Here is a 22500-nt window from a genome sequence, read left to right on the forward strand (position 1 = left end):
GAGCAGGGTTATACGTTGTATACACGACATTGCATGCACAGTTAGAGATAATATATGGTATAGGCGTATGTAACAGTTACAGACCAGATTAAAATGTGAGACAGCTTTAGTTTTGAAAGAACATAGACTGGTCGCGGCTGTGAGAGTCTCCGGTAGTTTAGAGTTAAAATCGCAGTGGATATAATTGTAGGTCTGTTAGGTAGATTAACACAATATTAACACTATAAGAACCTATATACGTTGGGCAGGGTGTTTGGGAGAAATGTAAGGTTAAAAGATAACAAAAAAAACAATATCCCGGGCCGCAGAATCAATTCCAAACATGGGGGAATCTAACGCCTCCACACTCGCATCTCTCTCTCCACCCGGCGGGTTCAGACTACAGACACTCCCCTCCCGGACCTGATGTCTGATGGATCTGTCCACACTGCACACCCTGTGCACCCCACTCAGTCTCCTCGCTCCGCTCACTCAGGCAATTGGCTCCTAACAGCAAGGGGCAGTTACCAAGGTAAAATGGGTATGAGGGGCAGTTACTGAGGTAAAATGGATATGAGGGGCAGTTAGTGAGGTAAAATGGATATGAGGGGCAGTTACTTCTGAGGTAATATGGATATGAGGTGCAGTTAGTGAAGTAAAATGGATATGAGGGGCAGTTACTGACTCCCAATTAAGCGATTGCTATACCAAGACAAATTTCCCTAGCCAATTCCAATCTGGCTTTCGCCCCAAACACTCCACGGTAACTACCCAGCTAAAAGTTTGCAATGAAATCCAATGTGGAATGGGCCTGGAACAACTCACTGGTGCAATATTCCTAGATTGTGCAACGGCTTTTGATACTGTTGATCATGTTATCTTGCTTAACAAACTCCAGTGCTCTGGAATAGGGAAGCATGCTTTAAACTGGTTTCATTCTTCATTCCTACCTATCAGGTCCCAACATGTGTCTTTCTCGGGCTCTAACTCCAACCCCTTGGATATCACCTGTGGTGTCCAACAAGGCTCTGTTCTGGGGCCCCTACTCTTCTCAGTGTTCATCAATGATATTCCTACAGCTTGTAATGGAGCTTCAATACACATGTATGCAGATGACATAATCTTATATGCACACATCCCTAGCCTCTCCGACCTTGAACACATACTTCAATCTGACTTTTTGAGACTTGAAAATTGGACTTCCCAAAACAAACTGTTTTTAAACACTGACAAGACTGTAACAATAGTATTTGGGACCAAGGCTAAATTTTTAAAGCTTCCAATAACTGAGCTCCAGATCAGAACCAATGCTAATACCACCCTAACTCCTGTCACTAGTTTTAAATACTTGGGCATATGGTTTGACTCCCATTTAACATTTGGGATACACATTAATACCCTGACATCCAAAACCTATTCCAAACTAGGTGTACTTTACAGGAACAAATCCTCCCTAAGTCTGCTGGTCAGAAAGCATATCGCACAGCAGATGCTAATGCCAATTATCGACTATGGGGACATAGTATACGGCTCGGCACCCACCTTAGCAAACTTGATACCCTCTACAATTCAATATGCCGTTTTGTTCTCCAATGCAACTACAACACACATCACTGAGAAATGCTCAAAGAACTAGATTGGTCATCACTTGTGTCTAGGCGCAAAGTTCATCTCTCCTGTTTTGCCTTCAAATACTTTCTGGGCAAGCTACCTGTCTACCTGGACAAGCTCCTCACCCCTACCACATGCAGCACTTATCACCTGAGATCAGACTCCAAAAGACTGTTCATGGTCCCAAGGTTCAGCAAAGTATCCGGCCGCTCCTCCATCTCTTACCGTGCACCCCAAAACTGGAACAATCTACCGGAGACTCTCACAGCCGCCACCAGTCTAAGTTCATTCAAAACTAAAGCTGTCTCACATTTTAATCTGGTCTGTAACTGTTACATACGTCTATAACATATATTATCTTTAACTGTGCATGCAATGTCTTGTATATAATGTATAACCCTGTTCACTTATGTAACTATGTATTTGTAACCATGTATTATTTGTCATCTTAACTCTATGCCCAGGACATACCTGAAAACGAGACGTAACATCCAATGTATTACTTCCTGGTAAAACATTTTTATAAATAAATAAGAGCAAGACACCCCACTGTGCTTGTATAAGCACTCAGAATAACCAATTAGAGAACACAGCTGTGTACAAAAAAAATGAAACAACCTGTATATCTGTAGCTAAACAAAACTATGAGTACATAAGTCAAAAGGAACGTCAGGTCCAGGTATGCTGAAGTATACTTAGTGCTATATTCGAGGGGCAGACTGGTAACTTATAGTATTTCTGAAAGTATACTACAACTGCAGCAAAGGTAAGTTCACCGAGCTGCACTCCCAAAGCACTGCGGATGTCCTGAAATATGATGTATGAATGCTCCGTTTGCTACTATAATGTCACTCAGAGCTGCCCAAAGTAGAAAGTGCCTAATATCAAAAAGCATGAATACTCAGCCCCATTGGCAGTAGAGGTCCTGGATGGTAATAGGCATATCTAGGAAGCATTGATCCTGACTGGAAACACAGCTGGTCTGGGTCTTAGCATAGATCCAAAGTCCAGACGCTAATGTGCGCATACAAATTTAGAGAGAAGGGATCCCGGGACATCACACCCACTCAACGCACGTTTCGCCTGGGGACTTCTTGCCGGAGTGATGAAGTTAAAAGAACAGCAGTCACATATAAAGCGTTTTCCGATGACGTTTGTTGGCGCCAGATTCAAATAAGATGGGGGGCATTGCGTATGCATGCGTCATCATGTAGAAGCATGTTATCAAATCTCAGCTGGTATAGATAGTGATGTCCTCCCGTCTATTCAGGGAATACCAGAGGCCTGTTGCCAGCCGACAAGTTTTACTGAATTGGACGGGTGCAGGGGGACCTGCACACACACAGTGCTGCCATACAGCTGGCAACAGGCTTCTGGTATTCCCTGAATAGACGGGGGACATCACTATCTATACCAGCTGAGATTTGATAACATGCTTCTACATGATGACGCATGCATACGCAATGCCCCCCATCTGATTTAAATCTGGCGCCAACAAACGTCATCGGAAAACGCTTTATATGTGACTGCTGTTCTTTTAACTTCATCACTCCGGCAAGAAGTCCCCAGGCGAAACGTGCGTTGAGTGGGCGTGATGTCCCGGGACCCCTTCTCTCTAAATTTGTATGCGCACATTAGCGTCTGGACTTTGGATCTATGCTAAGACCCAGACCAGCTGTGTTTCCAGTCAGGATCAATGCTTCCTAGATATGCCTATTACCACCCAGGACCTCTACTGCCAATGGGGCTGAGTATTCATGCTTTTTGATATTAAGCACTTTCTACTTTGGGCAGCTCTGAGAGACATTATAGTAGCAATCGGAGCATTCATACATCATATTTCAGGACATCCGCAGTGCTTTGGGAGTGCAGCTCGGTGAACTTACCTTTGCTGCAGTTGCAGTATTCTTTCAGATATACTGTACTATAGATATAGTATACTGTACTCAGATATACTGTACTATAAGTTACCAGTCTGCCTCTAGAATATAGCACAAAGTATACTTCAGCATACCTGGACCTGGCGTTCCTATTGACTTAGGCCGAGCTCATACACTCCGCTTGCTTGCGGGAGTGCGAGCTCTTGCTGCACTGCAGTTGCACAAGCGATCTGTGCTCATAGTGTAGGAGGCGATGGGTGAGGGGCGTGGCCATGACGTCACGCAGCTGGTTCGCCGTAATTGGCTGAACCGCTCTGGTGATGCGGCAGCCGCTTGAAAAGACACATTTCTTGTCTTTTCAAAGCGTGGTTGCTCAGTCGTGTGCGGCCACACACTAGGATCAGCCTCGAGGGATCCTGCACTTTATGCTTGGCGCGTGCGCACACACTCGCGTGCAAGCGCCATCGCACACAATATGAGCTCAGCCTTATGGACTCAGTTTTGTTCAGCTACTGATATACAGGTTGTTTCATATTTTTTCATACACTGCTGTGTTCTCTAATTGGTTATTGTGAGAGCGTATACAAGCACAGTGGGGTGGGGTGTCTTGCTCTTGCAGACTGACTACGTTTTCTGTTGGCTGCTTTTGTCATCAATCTGGTCACATTTTGTATATAGGAGCATTTATCCATTTATCACTGGCCAGTCGTGATTACACAGGGAGCCTCTGTATATATCAGTACCGTGTTAGCCGAGCTTTAATAATCAAAAATGAATAGACGATACCGTTCAGTGGCTAACGAAATGCTTTTATTTGTGCGAGCTTTCGAGGTACACTGATCTCTTCTTCCGGCGTTGTTACATTGAATAAAGCAGGCAAGGGGTTTACTCAAAAACAGTGCATTACCAGTGGAAAGTACAAGAAAGAAAGTACACCCTCTTTGAATTCCATGGTTTTACATATCGGGACATAATTACAATCATCTGTTCCTTAGCAGGTCTTAAAATTAGGTAAATACAATCTCATATGAACAACAACACATGACATATTACACCGCAGCAGTTCTACCTCTTCCCTGACTGACCCTCTAACAGGACCAGGGGTAATCACCCACTCCCCCGAAGGGAAGGGAACCTGGGCCAGCCAGTACACAGCAGCCTGGTTGTGACACCCTGTCTCTCTCAATGGTAGAGACCAACTAACAATTTGGTGATGCAACCCCCTTGAGTACAGTAGGGGGAGGGTACCAGGTCTGAACCCAGGATTAGGCAACCTCAGACCTAATTTCACCTCCTCCCCTGTCACTCAAGGGTACTGCCTAAGTGGGGAAAACACATGATTGATCCCAACACTGCCTGCTGTTATCAGGACTGATTATATATATATATATATATATATATACAGTGCATGACAAATCACCCAAAAATCTACTCGCCGAACCAAAAAATCTACTCGCCACCTAGTCCCGCCCCCAACCCCACCCCTAGTCCCGCCCCCAACCCGCCCCTAGTCCCGCCCCCAACCCCGCTTTTAAAAAAATACATACATAAAATAAATTGAATAAATTCCTAGTAAGAACATTCATTTTTGACATAAGTTTATTTATTGTATTACATTATACTACAATTAATCCTAAAAGCCAAATATGAATGACTAGTTTCCTGCACCCCTTAACCAGTGTCTGGACGCCTCGCTTCACAATATTTAAAGCAGCAATCCCGCATGGGATCTTACCTGATCCGCAGTCACTCAATATCCAGGTACCCTCATTCCCGCAATGTTATACAATGAGGGGATGTGTTCCCTATCTGTCTTCTGGGTTAGGGGGGATTCCGATGTCTCCCGTGTGAAGCTTGAGTCAGATCTGGAAGAAATACAGTATAAGTTATTTCGGTGTAGTAGAGGGCATTTAAGATATATATATATATAGTAAATAAGATATCCAGATGCAGAATGTGAGACAGAGAGGGTGTGGGGGAGAGGGTGTGGGGGAGAGGGTGTGGGGGAGAGACGGAGAGGGTGTGGGGGAGAGACGGAGAGGGTGTGGGGGGGAGACGGAGAGGGTGTGGGGGAGAGGGTGTGGGGGAGAGACGGAGAGGGTGTGGGGGAGAGACGGAGAGGGTGTGGGGGAGAGACGGAGAGGGTGTGGGGGAGAGACGGAGAGGGTGTGGGGGAGAGGGTGGGGGGGAGAGACGGAGAGGGTGGGGGGGAGAGACGGAGAGGGTGGGGGGGAGAGACGGAGAGGGTGGGGGGGGAGAGACGGAGAGGGTGGGGGGGGAGAGACGGAGAGGGTGGGGGGGAGAGACAGAGAGGAGAGAGAGTTGGGGAGAGACAGAGAGGAGAGAGAGGGGGGGAGAGACAGAGAGGAGAGAGAGGGGGGGAGAGACAGAGAGGAGAGAGAGGGGGGAGAGACAGAGAGGAGAGAGAGGGGGGGAGAGACAGAGAGGAGAGAGAGGGGGGGAGAGACAGAGAGGAGAGAGAGGGGGGGAGAGACAGAGAGGAGAGAGAGGGGGGAGAGACAGAGAGGAGAGAGAGGGGGGAGAGACAGAGAGGAGAGAGAGGGGGGGAGAGACAGAGAGACGAGAGGGGGGGAGAGACAGAGAGACGAGAGGGGGGGAGAGACAGAGAGACGAGAGGGGGGGAGAGACGAGAGGGGGGGGGGGGAGAGACGAGAGGGGGGGGGAGACACACACACACACAGAGAGGGGGTGGGTGACTGACTGGGTGAGTGGGTAGGTGACTGGTTGGGTAGGTGACTTAGGTGACTGGGTGGGTGGGTGGGTAGGTGACTGGGTGGGTAGGTGACTGGGTGGGTAGGTGACTGGGTGGGTAGGTGACTGACTGACTAGGTACGTAGGTGACTGACTGAATTAGGTAGGTGGGTGACTGGGCGGGTGACTGGGTGGGTGGGTGACTGGGTACTTGTGATGTCACACATACACACATTCTCTCTCCCCCCCCGCCCCCCCACACACACACACTCTCTCTCTCCCCCTCCAGACTGGTGGGGGAGTGACTGGGATGTGGGGGTGTGCGGTGACTGGGTTGAGGGGAGGGGGGGTGTGACTGACACCAGGGCCCCTGTGGGAGTGGAGGGGAGTCTGTGCTTTCCTGGGGCCTGTGATGCAGTCTGGTGTTGCAGTTTGTCTCAGACCCCTGCCCTCAGTCACTTACCCCTGTAGCCCGATTGGGTTGTGTCTCCTCTGTGTCCCCTGGTCACACTCAGCCTCCTCTGGGACTTTCTCCGACCTCTCTGCTCTGTTCCTGGCCCGGTGCCAACAGCCTCGCACCAAAATGTTGTGTCGCCCGGCTTTCCTTCCACCGCAGCGCTTCCAGACTTCACCGGCTCCTCTGCTGCTGACGAGATATCAGCAACCCCCAGGTCTGCTCTCCTCCATCCTCGGGCACAGACTCCACATCAAAAAACACGCTGGAGGGGGGGGGGGGGGGGAGAAGCAGCCCGCTACTACCTCCCGTGCGGGCAGCGGGTGCTCCGGAGGGGGGAGGGGGGAGAAGCAGCCCGCTACTACCGCCCGTGTGGGCAGCGGGTGCTCCGGAGGGGGGAGGGGGGAGAAGCAGCCCGCTACTACCGCCCGTGCGGGCAGCGGGTGCGCCGGAGGGGGGAGAAGCAGCCCGCTACTACCGCCCGTGTGGGCAGCGGGTGCGCCGGAGGGGGGAGAAGCAGCCCGCTACTACCTCCCGTGCGGGCAGCGGGTGCGCCGGAGGGGGGAGGGGGGAGAAGCAGCCCGCTACTACCGCCCGTGTGGGCAGCGGGTGCGCCGGAGGGGGGAGAAGCAGCCCAATACTACCTCCCGCGTGGGCAGCGGGTGCGCCAGGGACCGAATATATCAGTGTATATTTAAACTGCATTAAATTCCCCCCACCTCAAGCATTTGTCCGAACTCCAAACTCCTCCATAACTGGATCAGTGCAGTTCTTGTAAGTTACAGGAGCTCCCAATTATATAGGAGGATATATAGAGGAGGAGGAGCAGCAGATGTGCGCACTTCCCCCTCTCCCCACCCGTGCAGAGAAGGAAGGGGGGTTTAACTCCTGGCAACTCCAAATCCTCGTCACAGCCAATCAGATAGAGAGATTATTTTTTTTCCGAGCAGGGGATTTTTTTTTTTTTTTTTTGCAGAGCAGGGGAAAAGTTGCTGGCCACGAGCCAATATCCGATCGCAGCTGGCGAGTTGGCGACCGGGTTTGTCGAGCACTGTATATATATATATATATATATATATATATATATATATATATATATATATATATATATATATATATATATATATATATATATATATATATACACACATACACACATACACACACACACACACACAACATTACCATTCTCTCGTCCGGTAAAGAAAGACTGCACTCGGTTCAGTAATCATGAAAATCTGTATTGGGCATCTGAATAGAAAAGATAAATAACCCAATCCGACGTTTCGGTCCTGGAAAGGTCCTATTCCAGGACCGAAACGTCAGATTGGGTGATTTATTTTTTCTATTCAGATGCCCAATACAGATTTTCATGATTACTGAACCGAGTGCAGCCTTTCTTTACCGGACGAGAGAATGGTAATGTTGTATTTCTCTTATTTGAGACTAGCACCTGTCTATATGAACCAGTACATTGAGTGCAAGCTGTGATGTGTGCGCGTGTGTGTGTGTGTGGTGTTATGGTGAGTAAAAAAAAGTTACAAAACCCTCCACAGCAAAGCACTGAGGAGACCCATTAAGGTCGAAACAGCTGTCTGTGGGTGGGTTTTCTGGCTATGCATCTTAACCCTGGCTGTGCTTAAAGCTGTGACCATGCAGCAAGCTTAAGCCAATAGGGAACCATGTTAAAAATGGTTTTGAAGCAAAAGGTGACACTGTGTGCCCATTTGCATGTCATTTCCCAGAATCCCAGTGGAAGTGCTGTGTGCTGGGTGATAATGGCGAAAGGCGGGGTTGCAGACCTGCCTAAGACATGCAAATGAGCATACAGGAATATTTGCTATATATATATATATATATATATATATATATATATATATATATATATATATATATGTATATGTATATATATATACACACACGCAAACACACACACAACAGAGGCTGTACAGCTTTGCTGAAATACGTTACATTTTTCTCTTTTCTATTACTTTAGTTATTCTTTAACTCTTGTAAAAAGCCATAAATTCAGTACTCCGGTGCACTGTATACTCTCCTAGAAGGGTCTGTTACTCTTAAAAAAGCATATCATTATAAGAAAACAAAAACAAGAAATCATCTGTGTAACACCTTCACTACATTTTCTAGTTTCCTAATTAAACACATTTTAAAATGCTTTTCCAGTGTGTATAATTTAAACAAATGTCAGTCGTTGATGACAAATACCAGAGAATAATCAATATATTCTGCTTTCTTTATGGTCTGGTACTGCACTGGAAATAATTTTTCCGAAATTTTAATGATACATTGAACAAAGTGATATTATAATGAAGTTCTACGTCAGTACTTCTCTGATATACAGGGCTACATTTATTTATTTATCAAATGTTTTAACAGGAAGCAATACATTGAGAGCTATCTCTCGTTTTCTATAAGTCCTGGGCACAGAGTTATGATGACAGATACATGGTTACAATTACATGGGTGCATTCGATGGACAGGGTTATACATTGTCACGGAACACCAGAACTTTTCACACCAGGATCACCATCACTAGACTGGACACAGTAGTAGAATAAGCACAAGTTTATTCTGGCAGGCCAGCAAACACAAATAACACAATCACAGTGTAACACTCGCCAACTGAGGCCTGAGGGGGAAGAATCTAGATTAAACTAGGTGCAGCAGCCTGCTCCGGTAGGCTTCCCCTGAACAGCTTCTTCTCTGTCTTCTCAGTGCTATTCGACAAGTAGCATTTTCAAATGGCCCACCAGTCGTGATGTCACAGTCTCTGGTCCATGCTCCAGGATCAACTTGTACTTTGATCGGCCGTGCCCCTTACATAGGCCGCAGTCTCCTATTCGCTGGAGCCGAGGCCGCCGACCAATCGGAGTACAGTTTTGTGACAGTGCAGCCAATCGGAGGACATGTGCTCGTCTGGCTGCACCAGTCAGACGAGAGGGCCGGCCTAGGGACCCTGAACCGGCCCATCGGGGAGTGATCTACTGGCGAGTGGGGAAATTCGAACTGGCCAATGGGAATCGTCCCTAGGGGGCTTAGACCCCCTCAACGGCTCCCCTGGCCAGCCCCATACCCCCTGCGGGGAAGGCGTCCCAGCGTCTCGGCGAACAAAGGCTCTGCACCGCAGAGAACCAGTTGCCGGACCGGAGTCACAGCCCTTCCCCACTCCCCATTGTCCCGGTACTCAAGCCGCTCCCAAGCTCTGCCACAAAACGGTACTTCTCTATATACTGCCCAGCTAAGTGAATTACTGCCTCTGCACACGGAGAAATACTAGAAACACAAAGGACATAGCTGGCTTACCAACTGTGCAGGGAAAACACTAACACGGAATAAAAGTGCTTTTGTTTTTACAATCCCAGTTCCCCAAGTCACACAGTTTCCCCCTTCCAGATATCACACAGTGATATAGCTAGCTCTCATCTGGAAGAGGTTACACAACACATATACAGTAACATACAGGCTAAAATGAGCCTCATAAAGGCGGCCATTACACACAGCTTTGGGGCAGGGTTATACATTATATACAAAACATTGCATGAACAGTTAAAGATAATATATATTATAGGCGTATGTAACAGTTACAGACCACATTAAAATGTGAGACAGCTTTAGTTTTCAAAGAACTTAGCCTGGTGGCGGCTGTGAGTCTCCGGTAGATTGTTCCAGTTTTGGGGTGCACGGTAAGAGAAGGAGGAGCGGCCGGGTACTTTGCTGAACCTTGGGACCATAAAAAGTCCCTCGGAGTCAGATCTCCGATGATAAGTGCTGCGTGTGGTAGGGGCGAGGAGCTTGTTCAGATACGGCGGTAGCTTGCTCAAGAAGTATTTGAAAGCAAGACAGGAGAGATGAACTTTGCACCTAGACTCAAGTGATGGCCAATCTAGTTCTTTGCCACAAACACTCATATTTAACCAGTCACTATTAACAGGTGTAGTTCCAGATAACTGAAGGACAAACATGATCCCACTTCACAAAACTGGCAGTAAGGAGGAGGCTGGTGAGCCTGACATGAGTGGCAGGGAAATTAATGTAAATAGTGCTGAAAGAATAGTTGAATATCTATATTCTAGCAATCTACAAGATCCCAGGAAACATGGATTTACCAAGGGAGATCATTGACTGGTTGACTGAGGTAATAGATAAAGGTGGAGCCGTAGATGTATCTCACCTAGATTTTTGGTAAAGCCCTTTGACAAGGCCCCTACACAGAAGACTGAAGACAAACAAGTCGTAATGCATCAGACATAGAAGACAAACAAGTTGTATTGTCTGGAATTGTGTTTTATGGTTTAATGGCTAAGATATTGGTTAAGGATAGGTGACAGATTCCAGGAGGGGAATGTAACTAGTATAGTACCTCAGGGATCTGTACTGAGACAAGTGCTATTTATTGTATTTATTAATGACATTAGGGAGAGGGAGTGGCTCAGTGAGTAAAGACACTGACTGGCACTGAGAGTTTGAAGCAGGGGAGCCTGGTTCAATTCCCGGTGTCGACTCCTTGTGACCTTGGGCAAGTCACTTTATCTCCCTGTGCCTCAGGCACCAAAAAAACCCCATAGATTGTAAGCTCCACGGGGCAGGGACCTGTGCCTGCAAAATGTCTCTGTAAAACTAGCAGCGCTATACAAGAACATGCTGTTATTATTATTATTATTATTATTATTATTATTATTATTACAGATGGTCTGGAAGGGAAAATATGCTGTGTTTGCAGGTGACTCAAGGATCTGCATACAGATTCACACTCCAGGGACCGGGGGTTAAACAAAATGATTAATGATTTAGGTACAGTAGATTAGAGATATAAGTGGCAACTACAATGTAATGCCAAGAGCCACAGTTATCCTAAAGCAGAATACAAGATGAATTGCCCTATTATGTCAATAACTAGAGAGGGAAGAGTGCTGGGAGTCCTTATTTCAACTGACTAAAAATTAGGTAAGTGCCGTACCGCTAATGTGGATAATAAGCAGGATAATGGGATGTATGGGGAAGTGTATTAGCAGCGGGAAGAGCAAAGTATTGAGGCCACTGTAGATGAGGGTCTTCCTAATAATCTATAGCAGGGGTGAGCAGACTGGGGGGCGCGGCGGTTGCAGAGGCCCGTGCTTTTCCCCCAAGGGACCGCGTGAGGCCTCTGCAACATCACTTACCGTGATCCAGAGGCCTGGTGTGATGCGTCGCCATGGCAACGCGGCGTCCATCACATGACCCCGCTGCGTAATTTGCCGTCTGTCGCCATGGCAATGCGGCGTCAATCACATGACCCCGCTGCGTAATTTGCTGCCCAATTTGCTGCCCGTCGCCATGGCAACACGGCGTGTGATATCATGGTAAAAAAGGTAAGGGGGGCGCGAGCACTGGGGTGGGGGGGAGCATGCAGGGGGCGCAGCTCCTGATCTGTAGAGTACTGATTTCAGTTCTGGAGACCCTGAGGCATATCTATCCCGGCAAACGTGGTCCCATTCTGGGGCAAAAACTGCAGCAGATGTATCAAAGAAAACATGGCATGGATTTCAGTAGGGTTATTTTCTTTGATCCATCTTGAGCAATGCTTTTGCCCCAAAACTGCACCATTTTTTGTTTGATAGTTATGTGCCCTGGTCTGCAGAAGGTTGTGCAAATAAGTAGTACAACAAGGATGGTGCTTTTATTTATTTTATTTATTTATAAAATGTTTTACTAGGGAGTAATACATTGAGCGTTACCTCTCGTTTTCAAGTATGTCCTGGGCACAGAGTTATGGTGACAAATAGATAGTTACATTAAGTGAACAGGGTATACATTATATACAAGACATTGCATGCACAGTTACAGATAATATATATTATAGGCGTATGTGACAGTTACAGACCAGATTAAAATGTGAAACAGCTTTAGTTTTGAAAGACTGGTGGCGGCATGGTTTACATCTTAAACATTATCAGGAAAAACTACATTATATCAGCATGTACAGCTTGGAGGAGAGGATGTACAGTATGGTAGAATCGTTCACATATATTAAGGATTTTTGACACGGTACAGGAAGGAGGGAAGCATATATCAGAGACGCAAAATGCTAGAGCAAGAGGTCATGCTCTGACACTGGAAAATGGGAAGGTGGCGGATTCCTGGAATAGCCCCCCCAACAAAGGCTGACACCGTAAGAAAATTCAGAACTGGATCGATGTCAGTTTCTGTGCTTCTGTAATTTATTGTACCTCTCCAGTTTGTGCCGTGCGCATTTTCTCCAATATCTGTAAAGAATGTTAAATAAAAAGTGAACTATTTTGCATAAGAAACGAGTAGGAAAGACGTGGTGCTGTGGATGTGAGTGTGTTACACCTGCCAATGTTTGTATTATTATTGGTTTAGCTCACTCTGCTGTCTCATCGATTTGTTACTGTTCCAAAAGCTCAGAAGCTGTTTTGGGGCATTGTATGTACTATGGAAGAGTGCCAACTGTCTGGTGTAATCATATTATACCTTGATCTTAAAAGTTTACTGGATCCAATTTAGTCCTGCATAAATTGCGAAAGAACATAAGATGGTTAAGAGAAAAAAGAACAATGTTTGACCCTTTCACTGCTGATCCCTGCAGTGCATCTCTGGAATTTACCTCTCCTGCTCAAGAAGCCTTTGCCACATGTATTAACCATTTGAGAGATGGAGGGGCTCCTCAGAGCGATCACGGAAGAGAAGTCCTCTTCTGTTTCCCTGCCTGCCAGACTTTGCGTTGTATCCAGTACTTGATGGGGCCTCTTGAGTGCCAGACCTGATGTGCTGCAGGAGTGGCCAACTTCAGACCTCAAGGGCCACTAACAAGTCAAGTTTTCAGGATATCCCTGCTTCCGCACACATGGCTATATCAGTGGCTCAGTCTCTGACTGGGCCACTGATTTAGCCACCTATGATGAAGCAGGGACGTCCCTAATATCTGATCAGTTGGTGGCCAATGATGACTGGAGTTGTCCATCACTGATGTAGTGGGTATGTCATGGGATGCAATGTGTGCCCATTGCCCTGTAATGAAGAGTATCCATGATTGTCTCGGTAGCTTATGAAAATATATAATGAACACCAAATATCTGGGTTGAACTGAACGAGGCTTAGATATACGGTAATAAAATATATTTATTCCTTAAATAAGGTGAACACAGCAATATAGTACAATTAACAGACAAGAAGGTAACACTTACTTAGGGTTGGGGGATGGAGAAGTATCAGCTAGCAATTCTCCAGCAATCCGGTGACATTCAAGATGGTATCAGAAGAAGAACTAAAAACTGTAGGGTTGACACAGTTTATATACCTGTGTAACCCTATTCTTAACATTGAATACAGACTATTGGTGAACAATTATCTGTATCCAATCCCTAACGTGGAGACACAGATTAACCCATGCCCCCCAGCTAATTAGCCCATGTGTACAGGGACTCTATGGGTAGCCCCATAATTAAATCAGGGGTGACGACCAGTCTATCAAATTAAGTATCTGCATTGTTTGTAGGTGTAGACATAACACTTACAAACCACTCCAGTTTGATGATTCTCCACCCTCCGGTAACAATTAGAGTGGCAGAGTTGTTGATTAGTACTTGATCTGTTGATTAGTACTTAGTGTAAACAATCAGGCAGTTAACTTTTGATCACAGTGCTTAGGCTCAATCAGCCGGCTGCCCTTCATGACCTATTAGCATAGCAGATGGAGTCTGCATTTTCAGGGCAGATCCAAAATACAATACACATACACTTTAATATCTACACATATTAATAAGTTCCATTCTGGTGGGCTCAGTGGGTCTAAATTTTCCAGTTCTTAATGCCTACAGTGACTCCACATATTGGCCAAATATCAACTCTCTGCGACCTCCAGAACTGGAGATACAGAAATGCACTTTAAAGCATCTTTAAAATACAGGATTATAATGGAACAGGGGAACATACATTTTCATGACATGACAAGGTGTAAACCACCTTCATGGACCGCAGTCCAGTTAACCCCTTGCCTCCCTGGTGAGGTCAGGGGGTGGCCATATGGGGTGCAACCCCTTTAATACCGGGCCAACCCCCCCTCTCCCTCTACAATGATCACTTTACATTCCCGCAGTTACTTCTTGGAGAAAATAGAGCTCAGTCTGCCTAAAATTGAATTTTCCCCTCCCTATTACCCTTTAAACCTATTGGTTTTTCAAAGGATTAAAGTGAACAGAGGGAGACAAATTTTGCAGGTTCCAATTGTTGGGGTTTCAGTTTTCTCCCTAGATTAAAAAATATGCAGCCTTTTTAGTTATTAAACCACAATAAGTTTCGGGGGGGGGTTAAGGTCCCAAAATGTGAATACGCCTTTCTAAAGTTTCTCACTCTTTAAGGTCACACAGTCCCTGCATTTCCCACTGTGGTACATTGTTACACCATGACGGCGAACACATTAATTCATGTTTTAGGTCTTGTTCTTATATTCTCTTTTAGAGCAAGAATTCGAGGGGACGCGTTACACGGACCTTTTTAAATCCCGTATTCTTGTCGCTTAACTTATGTTTAAAATGTATGTTACATATTTGCAGGTGTTGTTCAGTTAATATAGTAGGTCCATGAAACGTTGTCATGATTGTATACTTGGAGTTGCATCCCTCGGAGTCATGCAAGTACATTGAGTTAGCTAAACTCTATGTTCAGGTAATCCGTAATGCAAAATATGAATGAATCTTATTACTGCTGGGGCACTTTAGAGATAAGACAAGTTTCCTGGTTGGTGGGGCAGTTCCTCAAACTATTCAAAACATTTCCCCCTTTTCGCTTGTTAACAAATTATGTCGCTTTTTAGTCCCTTCTACGCACTTTATAGTGACGCCTTCAAATGCATTTCTGTGTTGGGGAAATGTATATTGTATATATTTTCAGAGCTACTTTAGGAGGACAGTCCCCGCTAGGACCAACGTGAGCACATTATAGTGGCATGATGTAGTAGGTTACATGTTGGCGATTTGACCCCCTTTTAAGTAAATCAGACAAGTGTAAGTGTTTTTAAATCATTGTTGAAACTCTTAAAGGATCAGTTCCGCGATGTCTGGTTTGCTACATGTATAGCGGTGGGGGGGTCCGGAGCCGGACCACATTTATTTCAGCTCCGGGGACCCCCTGATTCCCAATATACTAACCGGGAAAGGTGCTGCCGGGGCAGTCCCCTCCAGGGGAAACAACATGGAGGTATAAATCTGCCGCGACGCAGGGTAATAGGAAGCCACGACGTCATCCGTCACAGCTTCCCTGTTGGCCCTTGTGACACAGGTTTTAAACCTCCTTAAAGTAGGAACGGCACCGTCTGCGGTGAGTATCTCAGAAATCAGGGGGTCCCCATGGCTGACATGAATGCAGTTCAGCTCCGGCAACGCCCTGCTTCCCATCTATCTATCCCACCATAAAAAAAAGGTGGAGGGGGGAGTCGAGATGGGATTTCTGGGGGGGGGGGAGGTTGTGCCACCTCTGTGGCCAAGGACCCTCCGGCACTTCCTGATCTCCGCAGCGGTCGCGTTGTCATTTCACACATCCGTGTGTTATGCGACCAGCATTCCACCGGAGCGTGGATCCCGTACAGTCCCTAAATGACATGACGTACAGTGTACGTCAGGAGCGGCCAGCTCCAGTCCTCAAGGGCCACCAACAGGTCAGGTTTTAAGGATATCAGTTGATGACTGAGCCAGCTGTGCTGAAGCAGGGATATCGGTATAGCCTGAAAATCTGACCTATTGGTGACCTTGAGGACTGGAGTTGGCCACTCCTGGTGTACGTTATAAGGGCACCTGAAGTAGCACTTTTCTGGACGTCAGGGCACTGAAAAGGTTAATATCTAGATAGCAACTCAATGCTTTGGGGTGTTTTTACCAGCTATACCTAATCTGTTTTGCGATTAGACTATTTGGCTGATACTATACACCTCATACATAAACTATGGCCCCTTGCAGACGCACTTACCAGAACACCTTCCTACTGTCTCTGTACGTTCCTCCTCCTTACCAATTAGATTGTAAGCTCTTCGGAGCAGGGACTCCTTTTTCCTATTGTTACTTTTATGTCTGAAAGCACTTATTCCCATCATGTGTTATTTGTATTATTTGTTATTTATATGATTGTAACGTGTATTTCTGCAGTTGAGAGCTACAGTACGTACATTAATGGCGCTATATAAATAAAGACATACATAAATATACTGTACTTACAGACTGTTGATTCAGGCTCTTTCCTTCCTGTTGTCTTGTTTGGGTAATAACGGCAGCATAATTAGAACATTAATTACCAGATAAGATTAGAATACCAAAGACTCGAAGAAAAAATTAAACTTGATTTTTACCCAAGAATCAAATAAGTGACAATGTACGTATTTCCGGTTTTAGGCTCGCTATGTAGAACTGCGCCTTTAAATGATAGCGGATCTTACATTTTATTTTAAATTATATTTTGTCAATTGTTTTAAAACTGAACTCTGCAGCATTTCAATCATTCTGCAACATTCTTTCCTTAGCCAGGAATGATCTGTTAATCAGCCTCGCTAATCATCAGTCATATTTCATATTGTACGTAGGTGTCCAGCCCAAATTCTTAATAGCTATTAAATTATTATCCATTATCTCTAGCCTTGCAAATAACATCCCAATTCTTATGAGCAAGTCACAAAGAACCTAGTACATCCTCAAGAGTTATATAGTTATATAGTCGTATAGAAGACCTACAGTATGTCCACAGGTTCAGTAATTTAACTTCAAGCCGCAATAATACTACGTTCCTCCTCCCCGCCCGCCTTTTTAATATATATATACATATATACAGTGTATATATATATATATATATATATATATATATATGCAGTGTTCAACAAACCTATACATTTGCTCGCCCCGGGCGAGTGGATTTAACCCCTGGGCGAGTAAATATTGGCCCAAGCAGCACACGTTTGGTACTAGGTGGCGAGTAGATTTTTTTGTGTGGCGAGTAGATTTTTTGGTGATTTGTCAACCACTGTATATATGTATATGTATATGTGTGTGACGATCCCACTGGGGGACCGAAACGTCGGTTTTTGTGTCTTCTATCAAATATAGAAAATTTATGATTTACTTACCTGCGTGCTGTCCCTTGATGTCGTGTTGCAACCGGTATCGTATGGTCTGTTATTGCTTTATGGGATAAGCACCAAAACTATATATATATATATATATATATATATATATATATATATATATATATATATATATACAGTGTTCGACAAACCTATACATTTGCTCGCCCCGGGCGAGTGGATTTAACCCCTGGGCGAGTAAATATTGGCCCAAGCAGCACACGTTTGGTACTAGGTGGCGAGTAGATTTTTTTGTGTGGCGAGTAGATTTTTTGGTGATTTGTCAACCACTGTATATATGTATATGTGTGTGACAATGACATTGTTAACTAAACTGGCAATTGTTTGGTGCTCCTGTTATAGATCTGTACAAATCCTGATTGTGTGCCTAACTGAATGGCCGCAGACCCCATGGAGGCGTCCGCGCGCGGTGCACTCACATTGCCTTATAGCATTGATCGCGCCCCTAGACTGCGCGGCAGCAGGAGGGGTTGCGCAAGGAATCAGTTATAACTGATTTCTCGACGGGCAGGTCACGTGAGCGGTCTAACACGCCCCTAGACACGTCCCCCGACGGCGCGGCTACCATGTCCGGAAAACGCACCCGCTTCACGCAGGTAATGTCACGGACGCGCACGCCTCCGCATGGGCGAAGACTGTATGGACCTGCCCTACCTCTATGCTGCACTCAGTGGAATGCTGCAGCTGACATGTAACATTATATTACAACGTGTAACATTATTGTTACAGCTTTCAGAGTAAGGCAGAGCTTATACTACCTGCGCGACCGTGCGCACTCCAGCAGCCCCACCCAGCGAGCTGTGTACTGGGCTGCAGGAGATCGGGGAGGCGATGCAGGGGTGTGGCGGGGGCGTCACGAAGCTGGTTCGCCCTGATTGGCTGAACCAGCTCACGTGACGCTGACGTCACGCGGCAGCCGCCTGAGAAGACATTTATTGTCTCCTCAAAACGCTGCTGCGACAAAGCGCCTCTTCGCCTGCACTTGGCTAACTGGTATAGCCAAGTACTGACGTGTGCTTGACGTGCGCGCGCACCTAGTAACTCCGCTACTATACGCTCGGCCTAATAGGCAGTCAGAGGTTTGGAACACAGTAACAGATCTGTTTGTGATACTTTGTTTCCAAAGTGCAGAGCTCAAAAAGGTGTGTGTCAGAGCCTGTTTCAAAATGGGAAGTGGATAGGACTTTCTATAAATAATTGCTTTAGCAACCAAATAATGATCAGTACTTTAAAAAAATCATTAAAAATGGCATTAGGAGTTTAAAAAAAAAATGCAGGCAGTATCTAATACTACAGAACTGATTTATTTATTTAAACCATATAGGATTTTTCACATTTTGCTGCTTTAAGGGCCCCTGTGTCTGGCTTTTTGCCAGGCTAATTCGCTCAAATTCTGAACAATAAATACATTAGATGAGAGAAACGGTGTTAAATAGTTGAGCAATTTGACATTTTAATGCTCTAATATATGTTTGTAGGTAAACGGGAAACTTACATTCAGTAACGGTGTTAATGTCCTAAAAAAAGAACCGTGTGTAGGTAATCTAGACCTCCGTTAAATCTCAACACTTGTTTTTCAGCTATTTTAATGAAAACCAGTATCCTGACGAGGCCAAGCGAGAGGAAATAGCAAACGCCTGCAATGCCGTCATACAGAAGCCAGGTGAGTAAGGCGTGCTAGATGTTTCATTTCATTATGGAATGACGGTTTGTGAATTTGGTTTCATAAAATCGCCAGCACCATTTTTCTCACATACTGCAGGTGCGTGTGCTGTACAAACGCGACGTTTTTATACTTCCGTAGGAGATTATTGATATTTATTCAGCTGGGCCTTCAATTTTGATGTGAAAGGGACCGGCTGCGTGTCTTGCAATATTTTTGAAGGATTAAAAGTGTGGTTTCTTTCATTATACAACAAGGGAATTACCACTCTAATAGAAAAGGGTGTTTTCCATTTTTATCTTTATTTAAACAATGGACTTGTTGGGCTAGGTCTATCCTTTCATTACAATCTGTGTCTCTTTTATCATTGTCATATCTATATTGGACAATAGTTTTTGGCATGTGATTCGCTGTAACTCGTTCTGTGCGGATTAAGGTAAATCCCTGTAGCTCCTTCTCCTCCAGTTACCCACCTCTGTTTGGGTAACAAGGTTATTGGGGTAAGGTAAGGTAATGAGGTTATTCCGATCTCCTTTATGGAGAATGACATACCATAAATGTTCACAACCTGGGATGGTATCCCTGAAGTAGCTGCACAAGCTGTACAAAGGCCTGTATAATGCCAAGTGTAACACTGCACTAACTACATTATAAAATGTACAGATCTTTTTTTATGGTGCTTTTAAATGTTTGTGGGTGGAGAATGAGTTTGATCCAAGGAAGTAGGAGACATGTAGGTTGGTGGTAGACAGTAAAACCTTGGGTAGTTGGAGCTAGATAAATATTGATGAAAGGAGGGTGGGGCAGTACTTTGAGGCAATGTCTTGGGTGCGTTGAAGAGCAGTATCATGGAGATGTTCGCACGCCGTTGTCTTGAATTTCTTCCTGTAGTATTTGGGGCACCTGTATAAGGACTTGCGTGGAGCGGTGGGAGAAGATAGTGAGCCAGACAGAAACTTTCACTAATTAACAGAGTGTAAATAAATCGTTAGACCTGTTTCAAATGTTCTGTGCAAACCGTTTCAAGGGCTAGAAAACATTCATAGAAGAGAGCAGTCAGATGGTACAAATGTTCCAGTATACTGTATATCACAAGCTAGCTACTTTCATACTAACTGTATTGACACCCCAAATTAATAGTTCAACATTCCAAGGGAAGTGTAAGCCATGGGGCAAGATTTTAGGAAGGAGAAATACGGTATACAGCAGCGTTTCCCAAATGGTGGGTCGTGACCCGGCACCGGGCCACGGCACCAAAATTGCCGGGTCGCAGCGAGGCTGGCCACGCGGTGTCTCCCGTCCCCGGCACCAAAATTGCCAGGTCGCAGCGAGGCTGGCCGCGCGGTGTCTCCCTCCCCCCCTCCCCTACCCCCCTCCCCCCCCCTCCCCCCCCTCCCCCCCCCCCTCCCCCCGCTCAAGTTAAAAAAATGGCGGCGATTCCCCCCGCGGTCCCGCGCGCAAGCACAGGGCCCGCTCCATTCCTCCCCCCCGCTCCCAACATGGGACGGAGGAGGAAGTACCAGCTCCTCTGCGGCCCGCACGTTATGTGGGACGGAGGGGGAAGTACAAGCTCCTACTGCGGCCTGCTTCCCCCCGCGGCTAGCTTCCCGAGCTCACCTCCCATGGCACCCCCTCCGAGCCCATCTCCCGTGCCCCCAAGCCCACCTCCCGTCCCGGGCAGCAGGGGATATCGGGGGCAGCAGGGGATATCGGGGGCAGCAGGGGAAAGCATCCGGCGGCAAGGTAAGTCACCCCACCCACTCTCTCCCACCCAGTCACTCCCTCCCACCCAAGTGTCCCTGCCCCCCTCCCACCCAAGTGTCCCTGCCCCCCTCCCTCCCACCCAATTGTCCCTGCCCCCCTCCATCGCACCCAAGTGTCCCTGCCCCCCTCCCTCCCACCCAAGTGTCCCTGCCCCCCTCCCTCCCACCCAAGTGTCCCTGCCCCCCTCCCTCCCACCCAAGTGTCCCTGCCCCCCACCCTCCCACCCAAGTGTCCCTGCCCCCCACCCTCCCACCCAAGTGTCCCTGCCCAAAGTGTCCCTGCCCAAAGTGTCCCTGCCCCCCACCCTCCCACCCAAGTGTCCCTGCCCCCCACCCTCCCACCCAAGTGTCCCTGCCCCCCACCCTCCCACCCAAGTGTCCCTGCCCCCCACCCTCCCACCCAAGTGTCCCTGCCCCCTACCCTCCCACCCAAGTGTCCCTGCCCCCCACCCACCCACCCAGTCCCTGGCCCCCTCCCAACCACCCACCCAGTCCCTGGCCCCCTCCCTAAGTCCCTGGCCCCCTCCCAAAGTCCCTGGCCCCCTCCCACCCACCCAGTCCCTGGCCCCCTCCCACCCACACACCCAGTCCCTGGCAAACCCACCCAGTCCATGGCCCCCACCCACCCAGTCCCTGGCCCCCTCCTCCCAAGGTCCCTGGCCCCCTCCAAGGTCCCTGGCCCCCTCCTCCCACCCACCCAGTCCCTGGCCCCCTCATCCCACCCACCCACCCAGTCCCTGGCCCCCTCATCCCACCCACCCAGTCCCTGGCCCCCTCCTAAGTCCCTGGCCCCCTCCTCCCACCCAGTCCCTGGCCCCCGGCCCCCTCCGAAGTCCCTGGCCCCCTCCGAAGTCCCTGGCCCCCTCCTAAGTCCCTGGCCCCCTCCTCCCACCCACCCAGTCCCTGGCCCCCTCCTAGTCCCTGGCCCCCTCCTCCCACCCACCCAGTCCCTGGCCCCCTCCTAAGGTCCCTGGCCCCCTCATACCACCCACCCACCCAGTCCCTGGCCCCCTCATCCCACCCACCCAGTCCCTGGCCCCCTCATCCCACCCACCCAGTCCCTGGCCCCCTCCTAAGGTCCCTGGCCCCCTCATCCCACCCACCCACCCAGTCCCTGGCCCCCTCATCCCACCCACCCAGTCCCTGGCCCCCTCCAAAGTCCCTGGCCCCCTCCTCCCACCCACCCACATCCGTCATTGCCTGTAATTCACTGTTTGTGTCTGTGTGCGTATAGGGGAGAGCGAGTGTGTGTGTATCAGTGTGTGTGTATCAGTATCAGTGTGTGTGTATCAGTA

General features: G+C 47.3%; 1 protein-coding gene across 8 annotated transcripts in view; it reads left to right on the top strand.

Annotated features, from left to right (window-relative positions):
- HMBOX1 (homeobox containing 1) overlaps window positions 1–22500 on the top strand; it is a 164987-nt gene that overhangs the window by 133823 nt on the left and 8664 nt on the right. For all 8 annotated transcript variants that reach the window (XM_075598675.1, XM_075598676.1, XM_075598677.1 and 5 more), the window contains exon 7: window positions 19360–19442. In XM_075598675.1, coding sequence (XP_075454790.1) covers window positions 19360–19442 — 83 coding nt within the window. The remainder of the gene's footprint in view (window positions 1–19359; window positions 19443–22500) is intronic.

The sequence above is a fragment of the Ascaphus truei genome, chromosome 4 (assembly GCF_040206685.1).
Source record: "Ascaphus truei isolate aAscTru1 chromosome 4, aAscTru1.hap1, whole genome shotgun sequence".
Taxonomy (NCBI): domain Eukaryota; kingdom Metazoa; phylum Chordata; class Amphibia; order Anura; family Ascaphidae; genus Ascaphus; species Ascaphus truei.